The 24,724-nt window shown below is 32.4% G+C and overlaps 3 protein-coding genes and 1 long non-coding RNA gene across 8 annotated transcripts; 2 read left to right on the top strand and 2 right to left on the bottom strand.

Annotated features, from left to right (window-relative positions):
* Nucleotides 1–6,047: 6,047 nt before the first annotated feature.
* Nucleotides 6,048–14,965, top strand: LOC120264646. 5 transcript variants are annotated; one of them, XR_005537509.1, is made up of 6 exons: nt 6,048–6,783; nt 7,786–8,013; nt 11,489–11,615; nt 12,527–12,643; nt 14,515–14,698; nt 14,785–14,965. It is a non-coding gene; the product is annotated as an uncharacterized LOC120264646 (long non-coding RNA). The 5 variants fall into 5 exon arrangements; XR_005537508.1 differs by lacking the exon at nt 6,048–6,783 and having other exon boundaries at nt 6,954–8,013; XR_005537507.1 differs by lacking the exons at nt 6,048–6,783; nt 7,786–8,013 and adding an exon at nt 10,974–11,282 and having other exon boundaries at nt 11,382–11,615.
* On the bottom strand, nt 8,020–12,107 carry LOC120264645 (probable indole-3-acetic acid-amido synthetase GH3.11). The gene is made up of 5 exons (XM_039272473.1): nt 11,458–12,107; nt 10,852–10,953; nt 9,974–10,785; nt 8,683–9,005; nt 8,020–8,576 (listed from the first exon to the last, which is right to left on the bottom strand). The coding sequence occupies exons 1-5, from the start codon at nt 11,967–11,969 to the stop codon at nt 8,325–8,327; spliced, it is 2,001 nt and encodes a 666-aa protein (XP_039128407.1). The 5' UTR covers nt 11,970–12,107; the 3' UTR covers nt 8,020–8,324.
* An 852-nt stretch (nt 14,966–15,817) lies between the features above and the next one.
* On the bottom strand, nt 15,818–19,127 carry LOC120265829 (40S ribosomal protein S21-like). Its single transcript, XM_039273806.1, has 3 exons — nt 19,047–19,127; nt 18,707–18,924; nt 15,818–16,038 (listed from the first exon to the last, which is right to left on the bottom strand). The coding sequence occupies exons 2-3, from the start codon at nt 18,887–18,889 to the stop codon at nt 15,973–15,975; spliced, it is 249 nt and encodes an 82-aa protein (XP_039129740.1). The 5' UTR covers nt 18,890–18,924; nt 19,047–19,127; the 3' UTR covers nt 15,818–15,972.
* Nucleotides 19,128–20,000: 873 nt separating this feature from the next.
* Nucleotides 20,001–24,473, top strand: LOC120265967 (biotin carboxyl carrier protein of acetyl-CoA carboxylase, chloroplastic-like). Its single transcript, XM_039273911.1, has 9 exons — nt 20,001–20,101; nt 21,210–21,414; nt 22,153–22,229; nt 22,636–22,689; nt 23,193–23,453; nt 23,532–23,594; nt 23,745–23,813; nt 23,889–23,934; nt 24,054–24,473. The coding sequence occupies exons 5-9, from the start codon at nt 23,208–23,210 to the stop codon at nt 24,113–24,115; spliced, it is 486 nt and encodes a 161-aa protein (XP_039129845.1). The 5' UTR covers nt 20,001–20,101; nt 21,210–21,414; nt 22,153–22,229; nt 22,636–22,689; nt 23,193–23,207; the 3' UTR covers nt 24,116–24,473.
* The last annotated feature ends 251 nt before the right edge of the window (nt 24,474–24,724 follow it).

Here is a 24,724-nt window from a genome sequence, read left to right as displayed (position 1 = left end):
AGAACCATGATGTTTTTGGCCGTTGGATGAGGGATTTGGACGGTTGATCTTCAACGGGGTTGAAAGGCTACTTCTGAAGGTGGATGCTTGTCTTTTTGCCGTTTATTTGCATCGTGATCTGTATTTAGAGATTAGTGTTAAAAAAATTAGATTATTTCTTTGTTAAAAAAAAAACATAAATAATGAGCATATACCAAGAAAAGCCAATGTTTAAACAACCACTAAGCCAGTGGTTGTTACGAATCATGGGCAAAGCGCACTGTAGCAATAATGTTCATGAATTATTCTAGATTTAAATATTATTTACTGATTTGGAATGAATCTCATATGGGGTGGTGTATTTATCTCTTCCAAAATTATATGATAAGGATTTTTAAATTATTTATAGTTTACATCCCAAAAAATTATTAAGGCATTATAATTGGTGCACTTTTATACGTGTATGTACTTTAACAATAATTTTGTTTCATTAAATAAACAAAGAAAAAAACAATATTTACCTTTTTAATTTTCAAAATATAATTCCGAAATAAACCTAAAAAAATTAAAACAAAATTATAAATTTTTTAATTTTCAACTATCATTTCTACCGGCCGCTTAGTGAAACTAGAGGGGGCACGGGCTATTTTTGGCCCAGCCCGTTTAAACCCGTCAGGTTAGTGACCTGTAACCAGCCCGCTAGTGCGGGCCGGTTACAGGTCATAGGCTTGGCCCACCGGGCTGGACCGTCAACCCGTTAACCCGCAGTTTTTTTATTAATTTAAATATTTTAGAATTTTTTTTGAAAATTTGGTTTTTGGTAAAAATCGAACCCAACACTTGTCGACAAAATAAATAAATAAATAAAAGGCCATTCACTTGGGTTTGGGTTATAGAAATCTAGTTGTAGGATGTGGAATATTTATATATAAATATAATTATATAATAAGCAATGGATGTCCATTCAAATACAAGGTTACACGAGGATAAGAGTTGTGTTTAAATTAGACAATAAATAGTAGAGTTAAGAAGTCATGAAGTTTTTATATTTTTTCACTAATAACATAATGAGTTAGACCAGGTTTTAATAAAAATAAGACCATAGAAAAATCATGATAATTTTAAATAATTAATTTTATTAAATAATAAATTATATAATAAAAATAAAAAATATATTAAACATTATAAATAATTACAGTGAATAAAATATTCATCATCAAAACATTTAAAGATTTGAAATCTATCTCTAATCCATTGTTTAATTTCATATATAGAAAAAACCTTAATGCTATTAGATTATGTTGATAACATAATAACAAATAAAAATATTATTATTTTTTAAAGATGTATAAATTTTGCTTGACAACTTTGATTTAAAGTGGAAGAATTATATGAATTTTGATTTCTTTTATATTAAAAAATATTCAAACAATTTAATATAATTAGGTTTATTAGGAAATAAATTAAATGCAGGTTTTTAATTTATATTTAGTTAGTATAAATTATTTTAATTTGTCTCAATTTTATTAAGGTATTTTTAAAATTTATTTTAAAACAATCATTTAATTATTACATATTTATTTATTTATTTTTAAATTTTAAAAAAATTCCACAATAAACATGTGACCACTGACCATCAAACACTCAATTGTCATTAATATACATTTTTAATAATATTTTTTCACTGAAAATGTTACATTTTCCAGTGGAAAATAAGAGCAATCAAACAACAAAATAAGAATTTTTCATCGAAATTTTTTTGATTTTCTAGCTAAAAAATAATGCCATTCAAACAACTATTTTTTTATTTTTCATGAAAAATTTTTCTATGGAAAAATATTCCATGAAAAAATTTTCTTTTCCACCCATTTTTCATATTGCCAATCAAACACAGCCTAAATATAATAACTACTCCTTCCCTTCCTTTTTATTTACAAATCCATACTCTCTCCCTTCCTTTTTTTAAATTTTCAAATCATGTTATTTTTTATATGTCATTTACTATTAAGATGCATTTATTATTTTTTTTTCTATAATTATCTTTAACACTCTATTTAATTCTCTTTTTGGAATTAAATATGAGAAAGAAATATGAAGATATAAATTATGAGTAATTTTCGAAAGATAACAAATTTTTTATAGTAAGTTTGTAAACTAACTAAATTCCATGTTATGTGAGATTCGGTTAACCACGACAGATAAAAAAGAGGTAGAGTATTTATAATCTTAAATGAAGTAACGGCTCACTGACAACTTTATATTTTTTATTATTAATTCAAATTAGTTTTAATTTTAATTTTGTTTCATTCTTCCTTTATGTAAGAGGCTCTACTTCACCAATGAATTTCCATACAAGCTCTCTTTTTTTAAAAATTTTTTATCAAACTATCAAGTTGTTTTTCTGATTGCTCATAATCTCTCTTTTCTACGGGAAAACTCCTCAAATTAAAAATTATTAAGGTTAGATTTTTTATTTTGTATATTATTTAATGAATTGCATGCTAATAATTATTTTGTTTAGTAAATTCATATAACTACTTTAATTTTACTTGCAATGATTAATTATTTTACTTTTTAATTATTCTAGAGTAATTTAATAAGATTGCTTTTCTATTTTGCTCGTTATTTGATTTAGTGTTAATTTACTTTGTTTACCAGCATTTTTTTTATTTTATATTTAATAAATGATGTTTAATGTTTAAATTATTTTTTGTTTGATATTTAATTTTTCTTGTGTTTAATTAGCATCATTTGAACCTTTTAAAGTTTATATCTTTAATATTGTTTGCTTATTTTGTTGTTGAGCTAAAATTTTCTTTTCTTTTCTTTTTTTATATAGCTCCCCGTTACTTATTAGCCATAAAAATATTTAATTTTGTGGGTTTTATTTTTTAGTTTATTTTTATTTATTTGGTAAGTTTAATTTTTCATAATTCTTTTTAAAGATGTAATTTTAATAATTTTGTATTGAATAATTTATTTGATAATTTTCACAGGCTTCACACCAACCTCTTACAGTCAAGAAAAGGAACCACTTACAAAAATTACAAATAGGAGGTCAATATTAAAAAAAAACATAGTATTTTCAGTCACATGACTCACATTGACTGAAACATAATATTTAGAATTTTTTTAATTATTTTGTTTTATTATTTGATTTTTATAATGATTGTGTATTTTTTTATTATGTTTGTTATTTTGGCAATTTATATAATTTTATAATAATTGTTATTTAAAATTTGTAATTATTTTATTTACTTATTATTTTAGTTTTTGATTGATTTTTTTATCAACTTTAAATAAAAAAAATGGCATCACATGGTGGAAGCTTGAAGGGAAAAGAGTGTCGTTGGTTCGGCCTTGTTATCTACCCAAGAGAGTAATGAATGACAAGAATATGAAAGTCCGGTTGAGGAGCTGACATCGATCTACTTTGCCTTCAGAGACCGGAGGAACAAATCCCACATAAGAATCTACCCCTAAATTCGACATTTTTAAAGTACATTTTACAGAAATGTATAATAATGATAGTACTGTAACCCATGCTAAATGTAATTATTGTAATTCCGAATTTAAGCATAGCAAGGGATGAGGGTATGACACATTTATTAGACATATGGAAAAAAAACATCCCGAAAAATTAGGACTTTCTCGGACACAATCTCAAATCCGATTTGTCGTTTATGAACGTACGGGTTCTCACTCTTCTTTATTTACGTTCTCTCAACCAAGATATAGGGATAAAATCGCGGAGACAATTTCTTTAGAGCACTTACCATTCAACTTTGTTGAGTGATGCCAAGTGCAAGAATGCATCAATGAGACATTACAACCGGCATGCAAAAAGATTTCAATGAGGACTATTCAAAGAACAATTTTCAAACATTATAAACACGGTAAAGAACAACTTTGTGAGTATTTTCGCACTTACATCTTCTATTTCTTTATGTTGATATATGGACTAATGTATTCCATGAAAATTCTTTTATGGGTGTTACAACACATTAGATTGATGACTCGTGGAATATCCAAAAACGAGTCATTGCTTTTAGGGTATTCAATGAGGCCCATACTGCTGATAACATTTATAGAATGATCCATGGAATCATCAAAGACTATGGCTTAACTTTTAAGATGTTTTCAATTTCGTTTGATAATGCTTCTGCTAATACTGTCTCAATTAGACCTTTAGAAGAATATTTGAGACCTTCATATGGGAGCAAATATTTTCATATTAGATGTGCTTGTCATGTATTGAACTTATGTGTGCAAACCAGGCTAGAGTCCTTAAAACAATTTGTAGGACCAATTAAGGATGTGGTATCATACATAGGAAGGAACATGACCCTCATGAAACAATGGTCTAGTTATTGTAGAGCAAATAACATGAGAGCCAAAAAGTTCCTGAAAGATGTTAAGACTAGATGGAACTCTACTTATCGATTTCTTAATGCAACATTTTCTTATAAAACATTGTTAACTACTTTTGTTAATGAAGCTTTGCCTGGTTTTAGTTTATTTGAATATCAATGGAATATTGCTACTAGAGTTATGGATTTACTTTCTGTGTTTAATACATGTATAAATTTATTTTCGCAAATTTATTTTTCTCACTGCACATTTATTCTTATATGGTGTGTTGATGTTGTTGAACAATTGTGAAAGTTTAGATTAGATGCTCAATTAATTATGGGCCTTATGGACATGAAAGACTAAGTGATTGAGCTATTATAGAGATATACCTCATATTGCTTTAGTTGCATTTGTTTTAGATCCTAGACAAAAATTAGAAGGTTTATTTGCATATTTAGAAGCTTATTATAAGTTCTTAGGGTTCAATGGAGGTTAGGATTCCCAATCATAGGCCATGAGTGAGTTAGAGACCCAATGGCATGCATCGAAATCTCACATCAATGTTTTTTTTTAACCATCTCTTTTTTTTTCAATTATTTTATTTTATTTTATGATTTTAGGGATTACCATCTCTGTTTCTTTTTGGTTTTATTTATTAATTTTATAGGTGGTTTAAATTCTTTATTAGTAATTTTCCAATGTTTTAATTTTTTTTTAAGTTTTCTATAATTTTTTATATTTATAAGTTATTACTTTTAAAATTTTATGATTTTAATTTAGAAAAACCGATGGGCATGCCGTGAACCGGTGGGTTTTGGCTCGGGCCAAATTCTAGTCATCAGAAAGTGACCTGTAACTAGTCGGGCCACTCTGAACCGCCGGTCCGACACTGCTGGCCGGGACGGGTTCTGAATCAGCCAAAGGCCGACTTGGACCAGTCAGATTGGGCCCACCGGCCTGGTACCCGGTTTGTGTCCCCCTCTAGGTGCAACCTTTATTATGACCTTTCTTTAGTTATTAGTTTCTTAAATGAAATTTTCACCGGTTGCGTTTTTCTGTAAAAAAAATAAAAGAACTCCACCATGGATTTTACTTATTTGCCCTTGAAATTTTACAGAAACTTTTTAAGGGTAAAATGTGAAAATTGCTTTTGATTGCTATTTATTATGAAGTTCTTGTTCGGCGTTTCTTTCGAATTTCTTGTTCTTTGTTTGTGTCATGGAAATTCAGGCGTCGTGTGGTTTCTTTTTATATCACTGATTCGTTTTAATCTTGTGTTTTTTATTTTGATTTTTGTGTATATTTTTGTTTTTTTGTTTGTGAATTCTGGGGATTTGTTTGTATAAAGCTAGGAATTTTTTTTTGGTCTAAATATGTGGATTTTTTTTTGACAGAAATTGCTCTTATTTAGTGATTCTTGATCTTCATTTTCGAATGTTTGTGCTTTTCTTGTGATTTTTTGAATTCATTTGGTTTAAGGAATAGTGTTTTAATCAAGCCCCTTTTTATAGATGAATGCAAGAAGGTTTTGTTCATAGGTCTTTGTTTTTGAAGTGGTTGATATTTGGATCAAACCCTGTTTTCATGGATTCAGGAAGCTTTTCTTTGTCAGGTTATGTGGGTTTTTTTTTTATCTCCGACTTGATTTTCATTTTTTTAATATATTTGGGTATTTTTTGTGTTTTTCATAGCTCAATGCAAGATTTTATTTTTATTTTTTAAATGTCTCTGTTTGTTGAGTGGATTGATATTTGAATAAAACTCATTTTAATAAAAATTTTGTAAACTTTTCTTTGTCATGCATGTTACATGGGTTCCTAATCACTGATCCTCTTACTCTTAATTTTCTGCTATACATGTTTGTTTCATTATTTGTGCTTTTCATGAGCTCATGTGGTTTTGGATCAAACCCTGTTTCATAGCCCAATAAAAGAAGTTTTTGTTTGTCAGTGAGGGTTTTTGATCATGTATTGATTTTCTGTATATATATATATATATTTGGTCCCTTTTTTGTTAAGTAATTCATGTTAAAGGTTAGATTTTTATGTAAAACTCTATTTCATAGTTCAATTGAAGAAGCTTTTTTCCACATATTGCCTTTTTACATCTTGTTTCTTAGTTATAATATATGTTGTTCTCTTTACTTGCTTGTAATTCATGTGATAAAGGGTTTTGGACCAAACTCTTTTTCTAAGCTCAACTAAGAAGAAGCTTTTCTTTTTCATTATTGTGGTTATTTTATCACAGATTGCTTTTCTGTTGTGTTTCTTGTTATATATGTTCAGTTCTTATTTTTCTTGTAATTCATGTGGTTTTGGCCCTTTCGCGTTTGAGTCGAATCAATACATTTCTGTGTCGATTTTGTTTTTTGTAATTTTGCTTGTGAATCAAGTGGCCAAAGGTTTTGGATCACAATCTGTCTCGCTCTGCACGCCCTCTCTCTTTCTATAGGTATTAGAAGAGAAGATTTTCCAATCTTATAGAGTTTGTTTTTTATATATTATTTATCAGAACATGTTTCTCCTTCATCTGGTAGACCAATATAAATGTAGTCAATTTCAATGCTAACAAGAAGATACCTTTTCTTCGTATGAAGGAGCAATGGCAATTTCAGGCTGTATGTTTTGTACAGTACATTTAACTGTTTAGCTCTGAGTTTGTATATGCTTAATCATATTTCCTTGACTAAACAATTTGCTTATTAGAATTTCTTGTTCACAATCAGTATCATTACAACTTTAACATGTTTGAATTGATACTTTGGTCACAGTAGTAATGCCAGGTTATGTGACTGTACCAAATATTAAGTCCTTCATGGCTTGTAATATTTTATACTCTCGGATGTTGTAGTTTTCTTATCAACTTTAAACACATTGAAACTGATAATTTGGTTCTAGATGATCATGCTAGATCATTTGACTGCACACACAGTATTAGGTTTTGCTGGCCATTTCTTCCTTTGAGTCTTTAGTTTTCTTATAAATTATAATAACTGCGTGATGCCATCTACGATATTCTTTCCATCACCAATTAATTAAAATCTACATGCCTCTATAGGTAGAAGCTTTAAATTGTTATTTTGTCATCTGACTAATCTTGTAAATTGCCGACTTTGAGGTATGAAATAAAATCTATGGCAATAACCAGTAGTTACAGGAGATTCAGATAAGTAACATTCTTTGATAATTTGACTGGGGGTATCACTTGTCACTTGTAAGCATTGCTAATTTAATGTTTTTTACAAAAATAGTTGCGTGTGTCTAATGTTTTGATCATGAATGTTATCCTGGTTATCTGATGTTGCTATCATTTATTTTCAAGTTTATGTATCTATCTCAATAAAAAGTCAGTGATCAGAAACAAAGTTAAGCTTATGTTCTTGTGATTTTTGTTTTTTTATTTTTTTGTTTTTTTTTTTTTGCACTTTTGATATTTATCTAGTACAATTTTCAGATACTAGATCACTCCCTGGCGGCATTTTGGATCACTCAAAGGAATTTCCAGTTTTTTTACATTCTGTGGGAGATTAAGAATATGAATGATGAATTGCTTATACTTTTCTTTGAACTTCTCTAAAAACAAAATCCTTTTTTCTCTTATTTTGGCTTAATGTTACACTTTTGCTGCCTTTGTCCTCTCATGCATTATTCTGAGAGCTGGAACTGAGATTGGGTGGGAGAGGTAATACTTTTTGTCTTTTCCTGAAAACAGTTCAACTTATATCAACCTCTTTCTTGTTCAATTTAGTTTTATATTGATGTTATATGCTGGTAATCAATTACAGCTATCTCTTTCCTGTTCAATTTTCAGACCATTATCACCATAAGATACACAATTAAGTGATATCAATTCTATCTGAATAATCAAATTGTCACTTATTGTTTTGTTTGTTTGTGGGAGTTTTCTATTTCATCTTGGGACATTTTTCTCAAGTAGAAGCTTGTTGAATTTCATTTAACAAATATCATATGAGTTCATTGCTTTTCCTAATTTCACAAGCTCCATACTGGATCTCTAGAGCTAAAGAAACGATCTTTGACCCTAGAATTAAGTAGTTCAAGTGCTTGACCTTGCTCAATATACCTTGGTGTTTTGTACTGATTGATTGAGCCACCTTGACTAATTATCAAGTCCATAAGTGCCTCAAAGGTTCCCTCTTCGACAACACGTATTTCTAATGGACCTATTGACTTATCATGAGATCGGCAACGTCGGTATACATAACCAAGTGAATCTTCCAATACCTGGCAAATTTTTTTTTAAAAATATAGTAAAAAAATATAGATAAACCATATTTATTTAAAAGATAGAACAAAGTACAATAAGGGAAATGTTATCATAAGAAAATACCTGGCAACAATTTTGTAGAAGTTCTGCATTAAGTGGCGTAGCCAAGCTTAGCTTGGTTGAAGTATTTGTGATCTCCCAAAACAAAACATAATGTCCAGGGATGGTTGAGGTGTCAGCATGGCTTGTGTACTCATTAAGGAGTAGATCATATGCTTCTAAAAGCTTCTTTGAGGCTGTGACGCTTTTATGGAGTTCTTCCTCGTTTGTCTTGTCAGTATCAATACTAAGCAAGATGTTTCTACGACAAATAAACTTAAATTGTGGAACGGAATTGTAAAAGCTAGTAACCAGAAGTATATCGCCAACCCGATGCCTGCAAAGACCTATGTTGATTTACATTTTATTAGAGCTAGTGGTGCTCTTGAATTCTGCCTTAAAACAAGCACCAATTTACATTTTATCAAAGCAAGTGGTGCTGTTGAATTCTACCTTAGAACAAGCACCACCTTAAAAGACAACAAAATACATACCATTCAGAGGTTTTTTTTTTGGTCTTGTCAAGGTACACCTAAAGAAACAATTTTTTTATATGCCTGTATAAAAGTTAGATTTTTTTTTTCAATATGCCCTTGAGTTCAATTAACAAATAATATTTTAAAATGTCAAGTGACCTAAAAGCCAAGTTTCCAATTACTTCAATACATTTCTCAGTAGTATTGATGTAAATACAAATTTTTAAAAATAATCTTTTTATATTTCTAAATCAATAATAAAAAATTATTTCCTTTTTTATTGTTGTATGCCTTTTTGAAATTCTAGGGCTTTAGTGCCTTTTTTTTTGTCATTTCACAATTTAAAATAATATTTAATGAGTGGATGTGGGCTTGCAAATATGCCTAAAAGAATCTAATTTTTATATAGGCATCATGAAAGCTAGCTTTTTCTATGGTATACAAGAAATTAGACGTTTTTTTGGGGGGCATAAATGATGAAAAACACACAAACATGCTTGTGTGTGTGCATGTGTGTGTGTAAACTAGTCACTTAGATCAATGTTTTAGTTGGGTTTTATTTGATGGCTATATTTTGGAGAAGTAAATCATGTTTTGATGTATTAGTAAATGAAGATAATACACAAGTATTTTTGAAGTAGGCCGAGCCACAATGAGCATATCTAAGATCAATCAAATACATTAAAAGCATAATTCATATTGTTAGATTTTTTAAGGATATCAGGTATCTTGTTGCTATTAGAATAACTAATACTCCAACATCATAAGTTCATAGATTTGATGGCCCCTGATATCAATTTATTAATGAAAGAAAGGAGTATTGTTTAAAATCAGCTTACCGGCAAATGTGGTGACCACAAGTTCATAGTAGCACCATAGTTTAACATCAACCAAAGATACTAACTTATCTTGCTCTATCTTCTCTTCATTGTTTGGTTGTAGCCCATTCTCAAGTGGTATGAACTCAAAGTAGGCCATATTTGGCAGTAGAGTGTATGAGACCTCAGTTGGGTAGCTCAGTGGATTCAAGTTCACTCCAAAGTAGCACTCTGATGAAGCATACATAGTACACACTAATGGAATCTTCCCTTCACTGTAGAACTCCAATGCTGGAATGTATTGTGCCATTGACCCAGTGAGCACAGCCTCAATGTATTTCACTCTAGGCCACAATTTGCATATTATGCCCTTCCATGTTCTCAAGCTACAAATAGCCTCAAGTTCATTGGCAAGTTGTGGATCTTGTGATGTGATTGTCTTTGACATTGCTGCTCTGAGGTTTGGATCAGTTATGGATTTATTTAGATGGCCAGTTCGAATGTCTCTGCATAAGTCTATCCAATTTTTTTCTAGAAAGCTGATGGAACGCAATAAGGCAGAGGCGAATACGGCTCCAAGGCGAAGAACACATTGTCTGTGGATAAGTCCGGCAAGGAGCTGACAGTACATGCTTTGGTCCCTATCAGGGCAAAGAATAGCTTCATTTGGGCTGGTATAGTCATTGAAAGGATCATGTGTTCGAGTTCGGAAGTGTGGGCTCTTATAGTAGCTTGTGAGCACGGGCCGAGCTGGTAAACCTGATGGAGTCTGCTTCTCAGCCTTTATGAAAAGTAGGTACATGGCTTTGCCTTTGTCCAAGTCTGGAATGTGCCTGAACAGATTTTAAACTAAGCATATTTTTCAGACTCAATTAGTTATTCTAAGAAATGAAGCTTACTTGTTCATGATTGGCATAATAAGGTTGTAGAGATATGTACGACGGTCAAGGTCCTCTGCTATGGATGGCATTAGCTTTGGTTCTCCACAAGAAGTTCCTGAGCTGCTTGATAAAAAATTTAGTAAAAATAATGAATTAAAAACCAAATAAATTTTCTGACTCATTCATCATCATCATCATCATCATTCAGTGTGTCTTGAGATTGTGATGTAGGTGATCTCAAAGAAGGTTAGTGGTGATCATCAATCAGTATATAGTTTGTTTTATCATCTCCACAATAGAAACAAGATGGAGACAGAAGAAATCCTTTTTGCTATGGGCCCCAGACTCTCCATTTGGCACAGAATTAGTTTTGGCACTTCCGCTTTTAGAGATAATGACATTGTTTTCCAACTGTTTAGGAGATCTAATTATTTCATTTGTACAGGCTGGTAGGTACATTAAACTATTGATTAACTCTTACATTAATCAGAAGTGATCATGTGTTTTCATATTTTCACTGATAGTGATTTCTCTATAATTCATTAAAGATCTAACAGTTGAAAGGGACGACATGGGAAAAAAAACATGAAAAATTTTGCTGAGAATAATGGAAATGAAATGTACCTCATCAACATCTCTGTTATCTGGTGACCAGATATGATGGAAGAATCCTCTCCATTGACTATTCTCTGGATGTAAGGCTGGATTTTCTCGTACGTGATCACTGGCACCCTGGTTTTGAATGTTAAGAGATCAATAGAACCCTGCATGTATTTGTTCAGGTACTCACTTGCACCATTCCTTGTGATGATTTCCTTCAAGATGCTATCTTGTACTTCTTTGGCTTTTATGGTCAACTCCTCTAGCTCTCTAAGAGCATCTTCCCCTTTATACTCCAACTTCTTCCCATCCATTCCCATGCTGGCTTGGAGAAGGTTTTGATTTAGAATTTTAAACAAAGGAAAGATAAAACACTGCAAGGTATCAGTTCCAGAGCTTTGTGGATGCATATATAATGTGTGAATGGATAAATGTAAAAGCATATGTTCTTCTTTTTCTTGGTGGGATCTGTTGTATTCCGGACAAACCATGATCATTGTTCTGACACTGCATAGGTCCCATGCTCTTTCTGACATGACCTTATGTTTTTATACTTATTAAAGTTCACCTTTATATTCTACTGTACATATATATGTATTTCAGCTAAAGTTTGATTTTCAGATATTATTTATTGTAAATGATATGTACAGTGTCCATAACTTTCTTAGTGGGACTTAGAAGTTTTCTTTCTGAATTACTTTGAAAATATTGCATCATTCCTTTGTGAAAATTTGATTCTTGTTTGAATAATTTGTCAATGAAGCTTCATTTCACATTTATTAATTTGTATGTAATTCTGAGTCTTTGACACTGATTCATATTCTGAAACTACTCTTAACTAGTTAACCCATAAAAATTAAATTCCTTTTTAACTAATAAATAGCATTAGGCAATTCTTCATAGTGAGAACAAGTTGAAATATGCCCAATATATATATATATATTATCAAGACATAGTTTACTCAAAGTAATCTCTTGTATCATGAAGATAAATTCCCCTTCCAACAGCTCTTGATGTAATATTTCTGTTGACTGTTTGGTATTGTTCCTATCCAGCCCATTGAAATTCTCTAATACCTTTTTTTTTGTCTCAGATAAAGAAGCTCCAACATATAAGATTTGTCTCTCAATATCTGGAAAAAGAATTGGTTATTCATTAATCATCCTTCTTGCAAAGTTGAAATGAAAGCTCAAAAGCAGATTTAAAGATGGTAGAAATTTTTACCTCATGTCATATTCTCCTGCTGTTATGTTTTTTTAAAGTTCATGCGTAAGAAATTTTACATCGTGACATCCATGTCAGCTTATGCTTTTTGTTGCTTTGATGCTTTTTTTTCTTCCAAAATGACAAATTTCTAATGAATTCATGATTGAATGTTTTTATAAGTTATTTATACCATTTGAATTCAAAGCTCTTCAAGTCTAGCCATTCTCAAAATTAGGGAGAAAAAAAGTAAAGAACAAAGTAGCACGCCTGTTTTCCATTTTGAATGTCTAGAATGATCACTCTTAAATCATAGATATAAATCTAGTCCAATTTAACCCAGAAGTTTAAGCTAATAGGATGAGAGACCTAGACTTACATTTTTAACTCCAAACTTACTACATTAATTGATGTGGCACTTTTAGTTACTCTAATAAGAAAAAACCTATTGAAGAATAAAAGATGTACATAAACTGTCAATCTTAGTTATTATGATCAAATTGGAACCCCAGGTTACCTGATAATTTACCAGTATAATATTCTATGTTAGCAAAGTTTATCCTCACAATGATAAGATTTTATCTTGAATCTTATTAAATTGAATAATAGTGTTGTGTATGCTATAAAAGGAAAATGTCTTAAGTACAAAATTCGGCATGTTTCATGACCAGCATGCAAATCCATTTAGTGTTCCCAAATGAAAGATGACAAGTGCAATGGTGTCAAAATGCAAATTACTTTTTCTAGACAAAATGCAATTCTTCATGCATTTAGTCTTCATGCATTTCTACATGTACAAAACAATATCAATCGTTTGGATTTTCAATTCGATGGTCTATCATGTGTGTGCGATAGAGAGCAAATCTTTGGCCGATCACCTTTTCTTCTTGCACATTATTTTGGGGGTTTACTGAACTTATATAATTGTTTATGGGTTACTATTTTTTTTTCACAAAGAGGTGGGAGTATCTTTCACTTTATAAGGACATATATTGCAAATTGACATTTGAGAAGACTACTTCCGCTGAAGGTGCATTGTTTGTGACTGATCTTTTCTTTTTTCTTTTTTTAACACAGTCTCTTTGTGCACCTTTTTGAAGCACTTGATTTTAAAATATGGTTGACAAATTGGCACGCTTCCTCGTCCTACATAAAAATATCTAGGATTAAATCTTCTAGAATGGTAGAATATCTTGAGCAAGGATGATGATAGCATGAATTCAATGCCCCTTTAACTGCAACATGTTGATTTCCTTTTGTTCTTTAAAATTGTTATTTTTTTAAATTATTATTACTTGTATTTATGTACTTGATTTTCAAGTCGATCGAGGTCATATTTTTCTCAAAGACAAGATCACTTGCATTGATTTGATCTTAATATACCTCTTCACTTACCTCACTTTATACCATCCTTTGATTCCCTTGTTTTTTTTGAATCAAGAGGTTGGACAAGATCCATGCAGGTCCTATCACATATCTTGACTTAAATTGTCCTCACACACTATGAGTCCTGAATTAGAGACCCCATACTTTCTTCTGAAAGAGACTTTGTAACAGCCATCAACTTAGTGACTAGCAAAAAGAAAGTGCACCAAAACTTCATTGTATCATCATATCACAAAGCTTTTATTCCATGCATCTTTGAAAATCATAAAGTACAAGATCTCAATTGGTAGATGGTAATGCACCAAGATGATGATGCTGAACTTGTACTATTTAATAGTCAATGGTTTTTTCAACTATTTTAATGTTGTTTTTAAATTGTTTAGCTACTAGATCTTTCTAGCATTGTCATTACATTACACCATTAGGGGGTAAAGGTTGGTGCACGCCGCATGCCACTTCACCGTAATCTTTTTCTTTCTTCGCATGGCAAAGCGTATTATTTATCATTCAGAACTCTACGACGACTTTGTGTTATTTCAAATCATGGTGTCTCCATTATGCTTTCGGTGTTTGATGCAAAGCAGCGAGGGAACACCTGATTGGCTGTCTATGTGCATTGATAATAATTTTATCGACGAAGTGGTGCATTTGGTGTATGTCAGCAATGCACTATGAAGTGAGTTCTGGATGAATGCTATCTCTTATGTTTTACCAGAACAGGCCCCCCAGCACTACTAATGTGTTTTCTTCTCTGTATTTTAGAGGGCAGGGCCTTTGAGTGATGAAGGCATGCACATTTATTTGTTCAGGCATAAATAGTGAAGCAAACCTTTCAATGATATGATAAGGAAAGAGGATCTGTTTGTCTGGTGGGTCTCTCTTAATGGATGTAGCTTTCTGGATGGCAAATGACTCAACATCCAATCTAATTATACCTCTATAGCTTGGTAAATAAAATTATTATTATCATGTATATATATATGCCTTACAGTGAGGAGGAGGGGCAGATGTGTAATTTCCTTTTTTTTGTTCTTCTTGGAAAATATTAAATTAATTTAAGAGGTGGAGGTAATGATAAGGTTCATGGATAATGTTATTTGCTTTTTTGTCATGATATCTATCTTTCTATTATGTTTTCTTTCTAATAATAGTAGTTCTACAAGATTTTTATGTCTAAAATGTGAGATCATTCTTTCTTTTGGAAAGCTTGGTGGAGGGAGATGGGTTTCTTTTTGAAAGTGATGAAAGATGACAGAGAAGTGAAAAAAAATCTTATAATTTTTCCCCTTTTTATTTATATTTTTGACATAATGTTATAAGGCAAGAGTGGAAGTTCAAAGAACTATAAATCTGTAATCTTCCCTTTTGACATTTGTAATTGATTGGGATCAATTTTGTATGAATTTTTCTTTTTATATAAATTATAACCATGTTTCTTCTCCCAGTTGTCTTATTAAGGTTGTCCTTTTTATTCATTAAGTTATTTCTGTAACAAGCTGTTGATTAATGGTTTAAATTTTTTATAATTTAATCAAAATCTATACAATTTCCCTGATTTAATCAGCAGCCCTGGTTTGTCAACAAGGAAACCATTTAAGTCTAATTCTAAAAAGCTATTGACAGATGACACTTACAAGCCCAGCACAAATAATTCACCGTTTCTACTTGTGCTAATATCTTAAAAAATCATCACAAACAAGTATTGATGCATGGAACACAAATTGTGGTTTTCGAAATCAAGTTGATAATGAATAGATTACAGGCCCTGGAAGCAATTTCTTCAACAGATTAAAGCTAATCAAAGAGTCAAAAGTGGAAATGAATCTCAAAAATGTAATTTATCAACTTAATCTTAGTTGGGAAATAACATTAAGGTGCAGAATACGGAGATGGGTTCATGAATTATCATGGAAAACACTAGAAGTAAACTTAAGGTGAAAACCAGTGTCTCTACTGTTGGCGTACATCAACCTTCTTTTTCTGCCAGATCCTATCAAGAGCACTATCAGCATCACCCTGCATGATAAAAATAAGTTTAAAAAAAAAATATAGATTGATCAAAAGATGAATCATGGTTATGATTCAATGGACAATTGGGCAACAGAAATTAAAGAAAAATTTCAGTGGATTCCATTAATAATGGTAACATTAGGGCACACAGAATCATAGTAGTCTAAAGAAACACATCACAAAGGAATTACAAATATCAAACTAATATCACAAAGGATGGATAACATAGCCTCAACAGCACAAACTTCCAACATAATGCTCATCAGAATTCAAAAATATTATGCTTTTCACTAAATGATTCAGTTTGTCGACTTTGCTATATGGTGGTATAGGCACACAGGGTTCTCAGCATTCACACTTGTTTTGCTGCCCAATTTGCAATGGCAAATATTAAGCATGGTTAAATGACTAGGCAACTACAATATAAAACAATTGGAATTATCAATTTTTCTATACTAATCACTGAAATAATACTGATACCATACATAACCAACACAGTATGGCTAAAAGTGTTAAGCTAGAAAGCTCGCAAAAAAAATCAGGAAAGGAACAATAGGACTATCAAGACAGATTGTTAATTGGAAGGCAGTCGGCAATGGGCTGAACCATGACTTAAACTGAAATTGTTCAGAAATCAACAAAATTTTCAAAATGAATTTTATTTGTATTGAAGCAGCTAGAACATCATCATTTTAAAATAATTGCAAAATTGAAATTGGCAAATTTCATTTAGCAAGCAACCAAGATTGCAACAAGTCAGGGCAGAAGCCACAAGACGTAAAGGAACGAATACTCTTTAAACCAGAACTGAACATGTAACATTACATTAACATCTTTTGAGAATGCTTAAATGATGAGAGATAATTCTCAATTTTTCTTAAAAAAGTTTTAAGAATAATAAAAAAATAAAAAATATCATGGTCTATGGAGGCGGACTTGTGAAGGAGTAAATGAGCCGAAAATAATCACTGAGACCTCAAGAAGAAAAACCTCAATGAATATCTTCTATGAACCTCAAAAGAGCACAAGCCCGTACTATGAAACCATATTTCTCTTAGGGCACTAAAAGCCAGGCACCCCACAGAAAACCTGTGGGTATTTCAGAGCTATGTGTTTAGAAAGCTCCCCCCTTGCCAAAAAGCCCTAATCCAAGTAGAGAATAAGAGAAAATGATGCAAAGAAACATACCAAGATGGAATAAACTGACAATAACTTTTATTGACAGCTGGCTCCAAGTTTTGAAAACCATACGATTAAGGACCATAGGATACAACTATCGACAATTTCTATTTTGGAGAACCATATGGCACTATATGGATGAGAACCAGAAAATGCTTCAGGAAACAATAGCTTGAACCTATCCATAACTCAATAAATCTAACAATTACTTAAAAGGATAGAAGAATATTTCACGTTCTTTCCCGTGTTTACACGAGTCTTGTTTGTAAATGAATTAGTCTATGGATAAAAACTTAAACTAATTATTAAGCATTTCTAAATAATGGAATAACTTGAAGTTAACAATAGGAATAACTTGAGGTCAAGAATTAATATATATATATATATATATAGTAACTGATGGATCAGAAGATTTGAAGGCTTCACATCAAGTATTTCTAGTATAGAGCAACTATTCTTTTTCCCCCTAATTTTGGCTAAAGAACCAAATATCATTACATTTCCATTAACCTATGTAGTACATGCATTCAAAAGATCCAAGAAGTTTAGTTATTTCATTACAACAATGATGATCAAGTTATTCAAGCAAACAAATAGAACAACACTAAATAAAAGTAAATGATTAACAAAATTTAAATGATTAATGAGATAGGATTTGGAGGCTACCAATCAATGACTTGTGGCATAAAGCTAGTATTTGCCCCAATTTTGGCCAAATAATCCAATATCTTTGTTATATCCCTTAGACTACATGGTGAATATATCCAAATGGCCAGGAATTTAAGTCACTTCATTATATCAACGGCAAGCTACACAACAAAAGTAACATTCCAACAGAATTATTGAAGCAGATTTCATCCCACATTTTGGGGAAGAGAAAAATGGCAATATCAATATCATAACCAGCAGAGAGAGGCCTTGTTGAATTAGCATCCCACTGTAAGACTCTGATATCCATACATATATGAAGGCATATCATTGGCAACACTCCAATATAGCTTTCATTTTCAAGAAATATAAGAAAAGGTGAAAAACAAGACCATTTTAAAATTATAAAGTAACAAGACCAAAAAGCAATTGCCAAATCACTAACTAACTTAAATTGAAGTGGATTTGATTGGACCATCTCCTATTGAATTAAACCTAAATAATTAAAAAAATAAAAAATAAAACAAAAACAACATAATTTTAAGCTTCAAATTTAGTCCAACCAAGACTGAATTCAATGCCATGCTATTACGATCATATCAATTATATCACATTTCGATCACTGTGATATAGTTGGTTCACAAAAGCTATCAGAACTATGACAAAGACTGCAGAACTGATACGCATAACACTTAGTAAGCATGATAGTGAAATAACCACTAAAAAAAAATCATGCACGAAAGCCTGCTGATTGACAGATCAAACACCAAATCAAACAGAGCAAACACGCAAGGCTGAAACAAAGAATCACAGCACTAATCATCTCGAAATGCAAGATGGAGGATACCTGAGCACGGATGAAGCCACAAAGGGCGACGGTGGTGTGCTGGCCTGTGTAAACCCCATTCTCGTCGACATGTCCAATGTTGATCTGAACGGAGGCGTGATCCTTGGCAGTGATGAGCCTGTTCGTCGCCGAACACTTCCTGGGGATGTAGAGATCCATCATCTTGCCCTCCTCGTTCTGCATCTTTCGCTTCTCACCGATCTCTCAAGCAACGATTCCTGCGAGAAAAAAAAACCACCATTCCGAGATTAAAAAACAAAAAAACTCCGAGTTAAACCGAAGCATGTGGAGATTGAGAATGGATCCATGATCGGAATTGGAGAGACGAAAGGAAGCATACCCGGAGAGATCTAGGGTTTGAAGACGGCGGCGAAGACGAAGGAGCGGGAGAGGAGAAACGAGAGATGAGGAGGTGTTTATATAGGTCTTCGAAGAAACCCTAAGCACGTGCTGAAGGGTATAGCGCACGAGCGGATGATCAGGTTTGCTAATCTCGAGGTGAGAATGATCGGTTGGATGCTTTCTATGTTTCAACGGTTTAGATGGGACGATGAGCAAGGTTTCTTGCATTTGTACCCCTTAAATATCTTCTAATTAGGAATACTTGTACCATAATGTTCTTCATTTTAAGTTTTTAACAGCTTTAGTTAATGGTATGATAAATTTGTAGATATTCAATAGAATGTAATTCAATGAAATTGAAACAAATTGAAACATGTATTCCATTACATACTCTCTCTCTCTCTCTCTATATATATATATATATATATTAAATTATACAAATACTAGCAAACAATTTCATTTAATCACAAGTCTTTAATTTTCTTATATATATATTGATTAAAATAAATATTATAACCCAATCACAAATTGATGTTATATTTCAACAAATTTTTATATAAATATATGACAATGTGATTTAATTTTATAATTTAATTTAAAAATAAAAAGTTTTGAAAAAAATCATTGAATTCAGAGAATTGAAAAAGCTGGAGCTAAGTAAATGTTACTGCCCTCAATTTGAAAATGATCCCAGTTGAAGGCCATCATCTGTAAATAAGAATTTTTCAAAGGGATATATGTGCAAAAACATTAGAACTCACAAGAAAATATAAACTATTTCAAGGATCGAAATGAAAAACATACTACAAACCCGAACCGATCCGGTTCGAACCCAACCAGGTGGCGGCACCATCAAGCAAAAGACGACGGTGAGCGCGAAGAAACTTAAGACCCGGCGGATTTTTCGAAGCTCTCCAACGCTCATCAGCGACCACATCGAAACCAACCCCTCTTTTTCTATCTTTAAAAACCTCTCCTTCTCTGCGTTCCTTCCCTTCTCTCTTTCGATCCATCCTCCAATGGAGACTGCTGCTGTTCTCCGGTCTTTTCATGGTATGGTCTTCTTCTTTTTCTCGCTGTCTGTGCTTTTGCTTGGTTTCTTGAAGTGAGGCTGATGTTTTTCCAGTGTAATTGGTTGATATTTGATGAGTTTGATTTTGATTTTTGAAGTTGTGAATTGTTGCATGGATCGAAGTTTTTGGTGTGATTCTGATGGCCTGTTTTTATTATTTGTGCTTATTTTTTTTTTTTTTTCAGCTGAAATTGGTATAAGGATCTGAGTTTTAGCTCTGATTTGATGCTCTGCTTTGAGATTTTTTGAGTTTTGGTGAATTTAATGCAAGCATTGGATGCTTTTGTTTTTGTTTTCCTTTTTTCTTCCATTTTTAGGCTGTAAATTGGATGACGGGACGAGGATCTAGGATTGACTGTGATATGTGACTTCATTGGGTTTTTTCATTTAGTCTTTAGCATCATTTGGGCTGTTTTCCCCTTTGATTTACGTACTGTGGAGGTGTTGAGAATAATTTGAGTGTTCACAGTTAAAATTGATGACCAAAAAGACTGGATCTAATCTACTGCTGGTTGTATGGAATTGATAATTGCTGAAGTGACAAGCAAAGAGAAGATCTTTCTTATTGTGTTTTCATGTTTGTTTATAGACTTATTGACTGACAGTTTTAGAAGTGTGTGACAGTCGTAGTATTACACCACATCATTTGATCTTTCTGCTGATTTATTCATGGAAGATCTAAAATGTGTAAGTGAGATGAATTGAGTGAATGCATGTACATGTTCTGTTTAGTCATATGGACCTGAATATGAAAGTCATAAAATAACAATCATGATATATGGATGAATATTTCAGGTAATGTTGGCTTTGATTTTTAGTCATTGTTTACTCCCTTTGCCTGTGCTCTTTGTTGTGTTGAAGTAGTCAGGTCCAGATTCTTTGAAATAAATTGGTTTTGTGTTTGGATAGTCTTTTTTTGACTAGAATATTTTTGCCTGGTAAATGTTTTTTTGCCCTTTAGATATAAGAATGCTGGATCTGCTATATTTTCTGGTGGATGATAGCGCATTATATGCTTTGCAAAACAAACTGTATTTTTGCTGATTGCAAAAGGCTGTGAGATAAGTTCATGTCTTTACTTAATGCTAGGTGCCATTTGGACAACTCAGCACACAAAGTACACCATTGAAAAACCTCTTGTGGCCTCTCTATCAAATAATGCTTTCAGAAAAGAGGCATTTTACAAAGTTCCTTCTGTGGGCCATGCACTTGTAGCCTCAAAAGTGAAACCACGGAGTATCATTCCTACCATGTGTTAAAGCCTCTGAAGCTGCATCTGCATTGACATCGAATGGTGAGCACCAAGTTTTGTCTCTTCCATGGACTGATTGGAAAAATATTGGAGAAAGGATTCTCAACTTTTAGCAAATTGCAATCTAGAAATATTGTATCTTGTGTCTGGAGAAGATCTATAGAAAATACAGTATGCATTCATACTTTCCATTTTGTATGATCTTATTTTATTTAGAATTTATAGACCAAGCACCAAGTGAATATTTTCCTGATTTTCCTTGAAATACTGAATCAGTTCAAAAATTAAGATCACAGTACAGAGTTCATGCATTTTTCTATGAGCCACCTTTCTAAGTCATGTCTTGCATCAGAAGCTAGGTATGATATAGATCTAAAAAGGAAGCTTATTGTCCTCAACAGTTTGTTTGAAGATATGAGCAATATCAGCATGGAATTTGTAGTGATATAAGGAAACAATGTTCACAAAAAAGCATGAAACTCAAAATTGTCATCATAATTATATTGCCCAACCATTGCTAAATTGGACACTTAAATAAACTGAAATTTGAATTCTGATGTCTGAATGCTCATGCTTCTATTTCATGGGTAATTTAACCAAAAGAAATTTTCTAAAAGATCAGTTTACCCACCCATCTTAAAGATTATGTATTGGCTTCAGTTTCATAAATGTTTATCTGACTGTTCTGTTTATATGTCTCTATATCCTTTTAACTTGTTTACTTTGGGTGTTTTTGATGCAGTCTATCCTTCTAATAATGTATTGTATTTAATGCAACAGATTCTTTGGCCAAGACTGCTCCAGGTTCTTCTGGGGAGAAAATTGTTCCGAAATCAACTTTTCCTAATGGATTTGAGGTCCAATATATGCCCTCTCTTTAATTTTCACCATCAGATATGCCATTTAATTTGGTCGTATGGGAATACTTGAAGATTGCTTTCGTATCTTGTGACTGTGACCTGATTATGTATGAATTCCATTAGACGACTTACCCAAAATTTAACTTGGTCTTTCATTCAGCTCATCAACTAGATGATTTTTGGTTGGAAATTTGAGTATGCAAGAAATAAACGGGCTTGGAGTCCTTTGCTTGTGGATGTCTTCCATTTGTACGCATGTACATGGGATGCAACCTGGGATTACAGAATGAATTGGACAAGACTAATCTAAGTTCTGCTAGAATTTATTTATATTCTTAGCATAACCATAACTGCTGTAACTCTTTGTAGACTTCACTAACATGATTGCACATTTGAATTGCAGTCTTTGATCTTGGGAGTGTGTGATGAAACCAATGTTGCTGAGCTAAAGATAAAGGTATCTTTGGGTACTTGACCGTTAAAGTTTACAATTTGTAATTTCTTTTTAATTATTCTAGTTTCTTGTGCATTGAACTGGAAGAATGTTTTTTAAGTCCCCGGTATTTGTTAATTCACCTTTGATATTTTATCACTGCATTGACATAACTTAAAAGGATGATAATTTTTCCCAAGGCCTTTCCTCTTCTAGGCATTTGTCAAGTTAAAACTTAAAATGAACAGCAGAAGGTTTTATTGAACTTCTGTGAGACTTTTTATCCAGTTACTTCTATACACACACCCATATGTTTTTGGTTGGCTCTGATTGTCTGAAGCTACTTATTTATTCTGCTTTTATTCTCCAATGCACCATAATTCAATCAGTGATGCAGTAACTCATAGATAACAAGATGTTCTTAATAATTAACTCAATGAGATATAGTTCACTACCAAACATATATGAGCAATCTTTAGCTAAAATGATAGTGTGAAATATGTTGATGCTGCCATCTATTGGTTCAGGTCGGGGACTTTGAAATGCATCTGAGAAGAGACATAGGGGGTCCACCAGCTCCTCCTCCTGCACTTCCAGTTGTCTCGCCAGCCACAGCTCCACCAGTTCCAAGCAAGCCGATGACTCAATCAGCGCCTGCTTCTGCACCAGCTGCTCCACAGAAAGCTTCAAGCAGTCCATTTACAAATGTCTCACCAGTGAAAGCCTCAAAGCTAGCTGCATTAGAGGCTTCAGGGTTAAATACATTTGTTGTAGTGTCTTCTCCTACGGTATGAATTTGACTTATGACATCCTTGATTTTATTAGATCAATGCTGTAAACATATTCCTAATAACACCTGTTTCTAGGTTGGTTCATTCCGAAAAGGCAGAACTCTGAAAGGAAAGAAGCAACCTCCAAGTTGTAAACAGGTAACACAAGAAGCTATTCACTACACATTTCATTGCTGCTGCTAAAACTGTTTGGTCTTACTACGCTTGTGAGGCCAAATATATAATCCTATCACGAGTTTCTAGGACTTATCATCTAATCTAATGGCTTCAAAAATTTATTAATAACAGGGTGACATAATCAAAGAAGGACAGGTCATTGGCTTCTTGGATCAGTTCGGCAATGAACTGCCAATCAAAGTAAGTCATTCATCTACACTTTCTTTCTTGCATTCATAAATACAAAACTTCATGTCCAATGGATTTTGCTCGCAGTCTGATGTGGCTGGAGAAGTTCTAAAGGTACTCTTCGAGGATGGAGGTAATATTCAATGCCCAACTTAAATAATTGTTCATCCATATAAGTCCTGCAAGGAAGATATTATACACTGATTCCGATATTACTAACTAGTTTCTATTACAACTCATTTTGATTTACAGAAGCAGTTGGCTACGGGGACCCTCTTATTGCTGTCTTGCCCTCATTCCATGGAATCAAGTGAAACATTCTGCAAAAGTATGATCTACCCTAGGGTGCACCTCCTTTTTTTCAATGTTTATTTGGCTGAAGCCCATTCCTTTCCTGCTTCGATGCGTCGTTAGTGTGATTATGGTGCAATTAGCCATAGTCATGAGAACTATCTGATTATCAATCGTATTTTGGAGGAATAATAAATTCAACACTTTATCTTTTAGATTTAGGTAGAATTGGTATTATAAATTCTCCTCACTCTGTAGTTTCAAACTTTCTGTATGTTTCTGTGTTTCATTCAGTGTATGTCTTGCATGTTTTGAGCTGATGTGAACTTCTTCTATGTGATTTTCTTGGATTTATGGAACATAGATCTGAATGTTTTTTTATGTTAACCTTTTGAGGAATTTGTCTTGTTCATGTCTTAAAGTATTAATAACTTGTCTTTTACATCAATGGCCATAGAAAAGATCATTGTTGTTTTATGTGCTCCCTGCAAGATTCATGCTTGCTTGTATACTTATTAGGCCAGGATTTTGTATCTCTGTTTTTCGGGGTATCTAGATAATTACAGCTTTTTCAAAGGGTATTTAAGTAATTAGAACAACATGATTTTTAGTATTTATATGCACAAATTAAA

Source organism: Dioscorea cayenensis, chromosome 7 (assembly GCF_009730915.1).
Source record: "Dioscorea cayenensis subsp. rotundata cultivar TDr96_F1 chromosome 7, TDr96_F1_v2_PseudoChromosome.rev07_lg8_w22 25.fasta, whole genome shotgun sequence".
Classification (NCBI taxonomy): domain Eukaryota; kingdom Viridiplantae; phylum Streptophyta; class Magnoliopsida; order Dioscoreales; family Dioscoreaceae; genus Dioscorea; species Dioscorea cayenensis.
The sequence above is the reverse complement of the archived record's forward strand: the minus strand, read 5'-3'. Positions and strand labels throughout refer to the sequence as shown.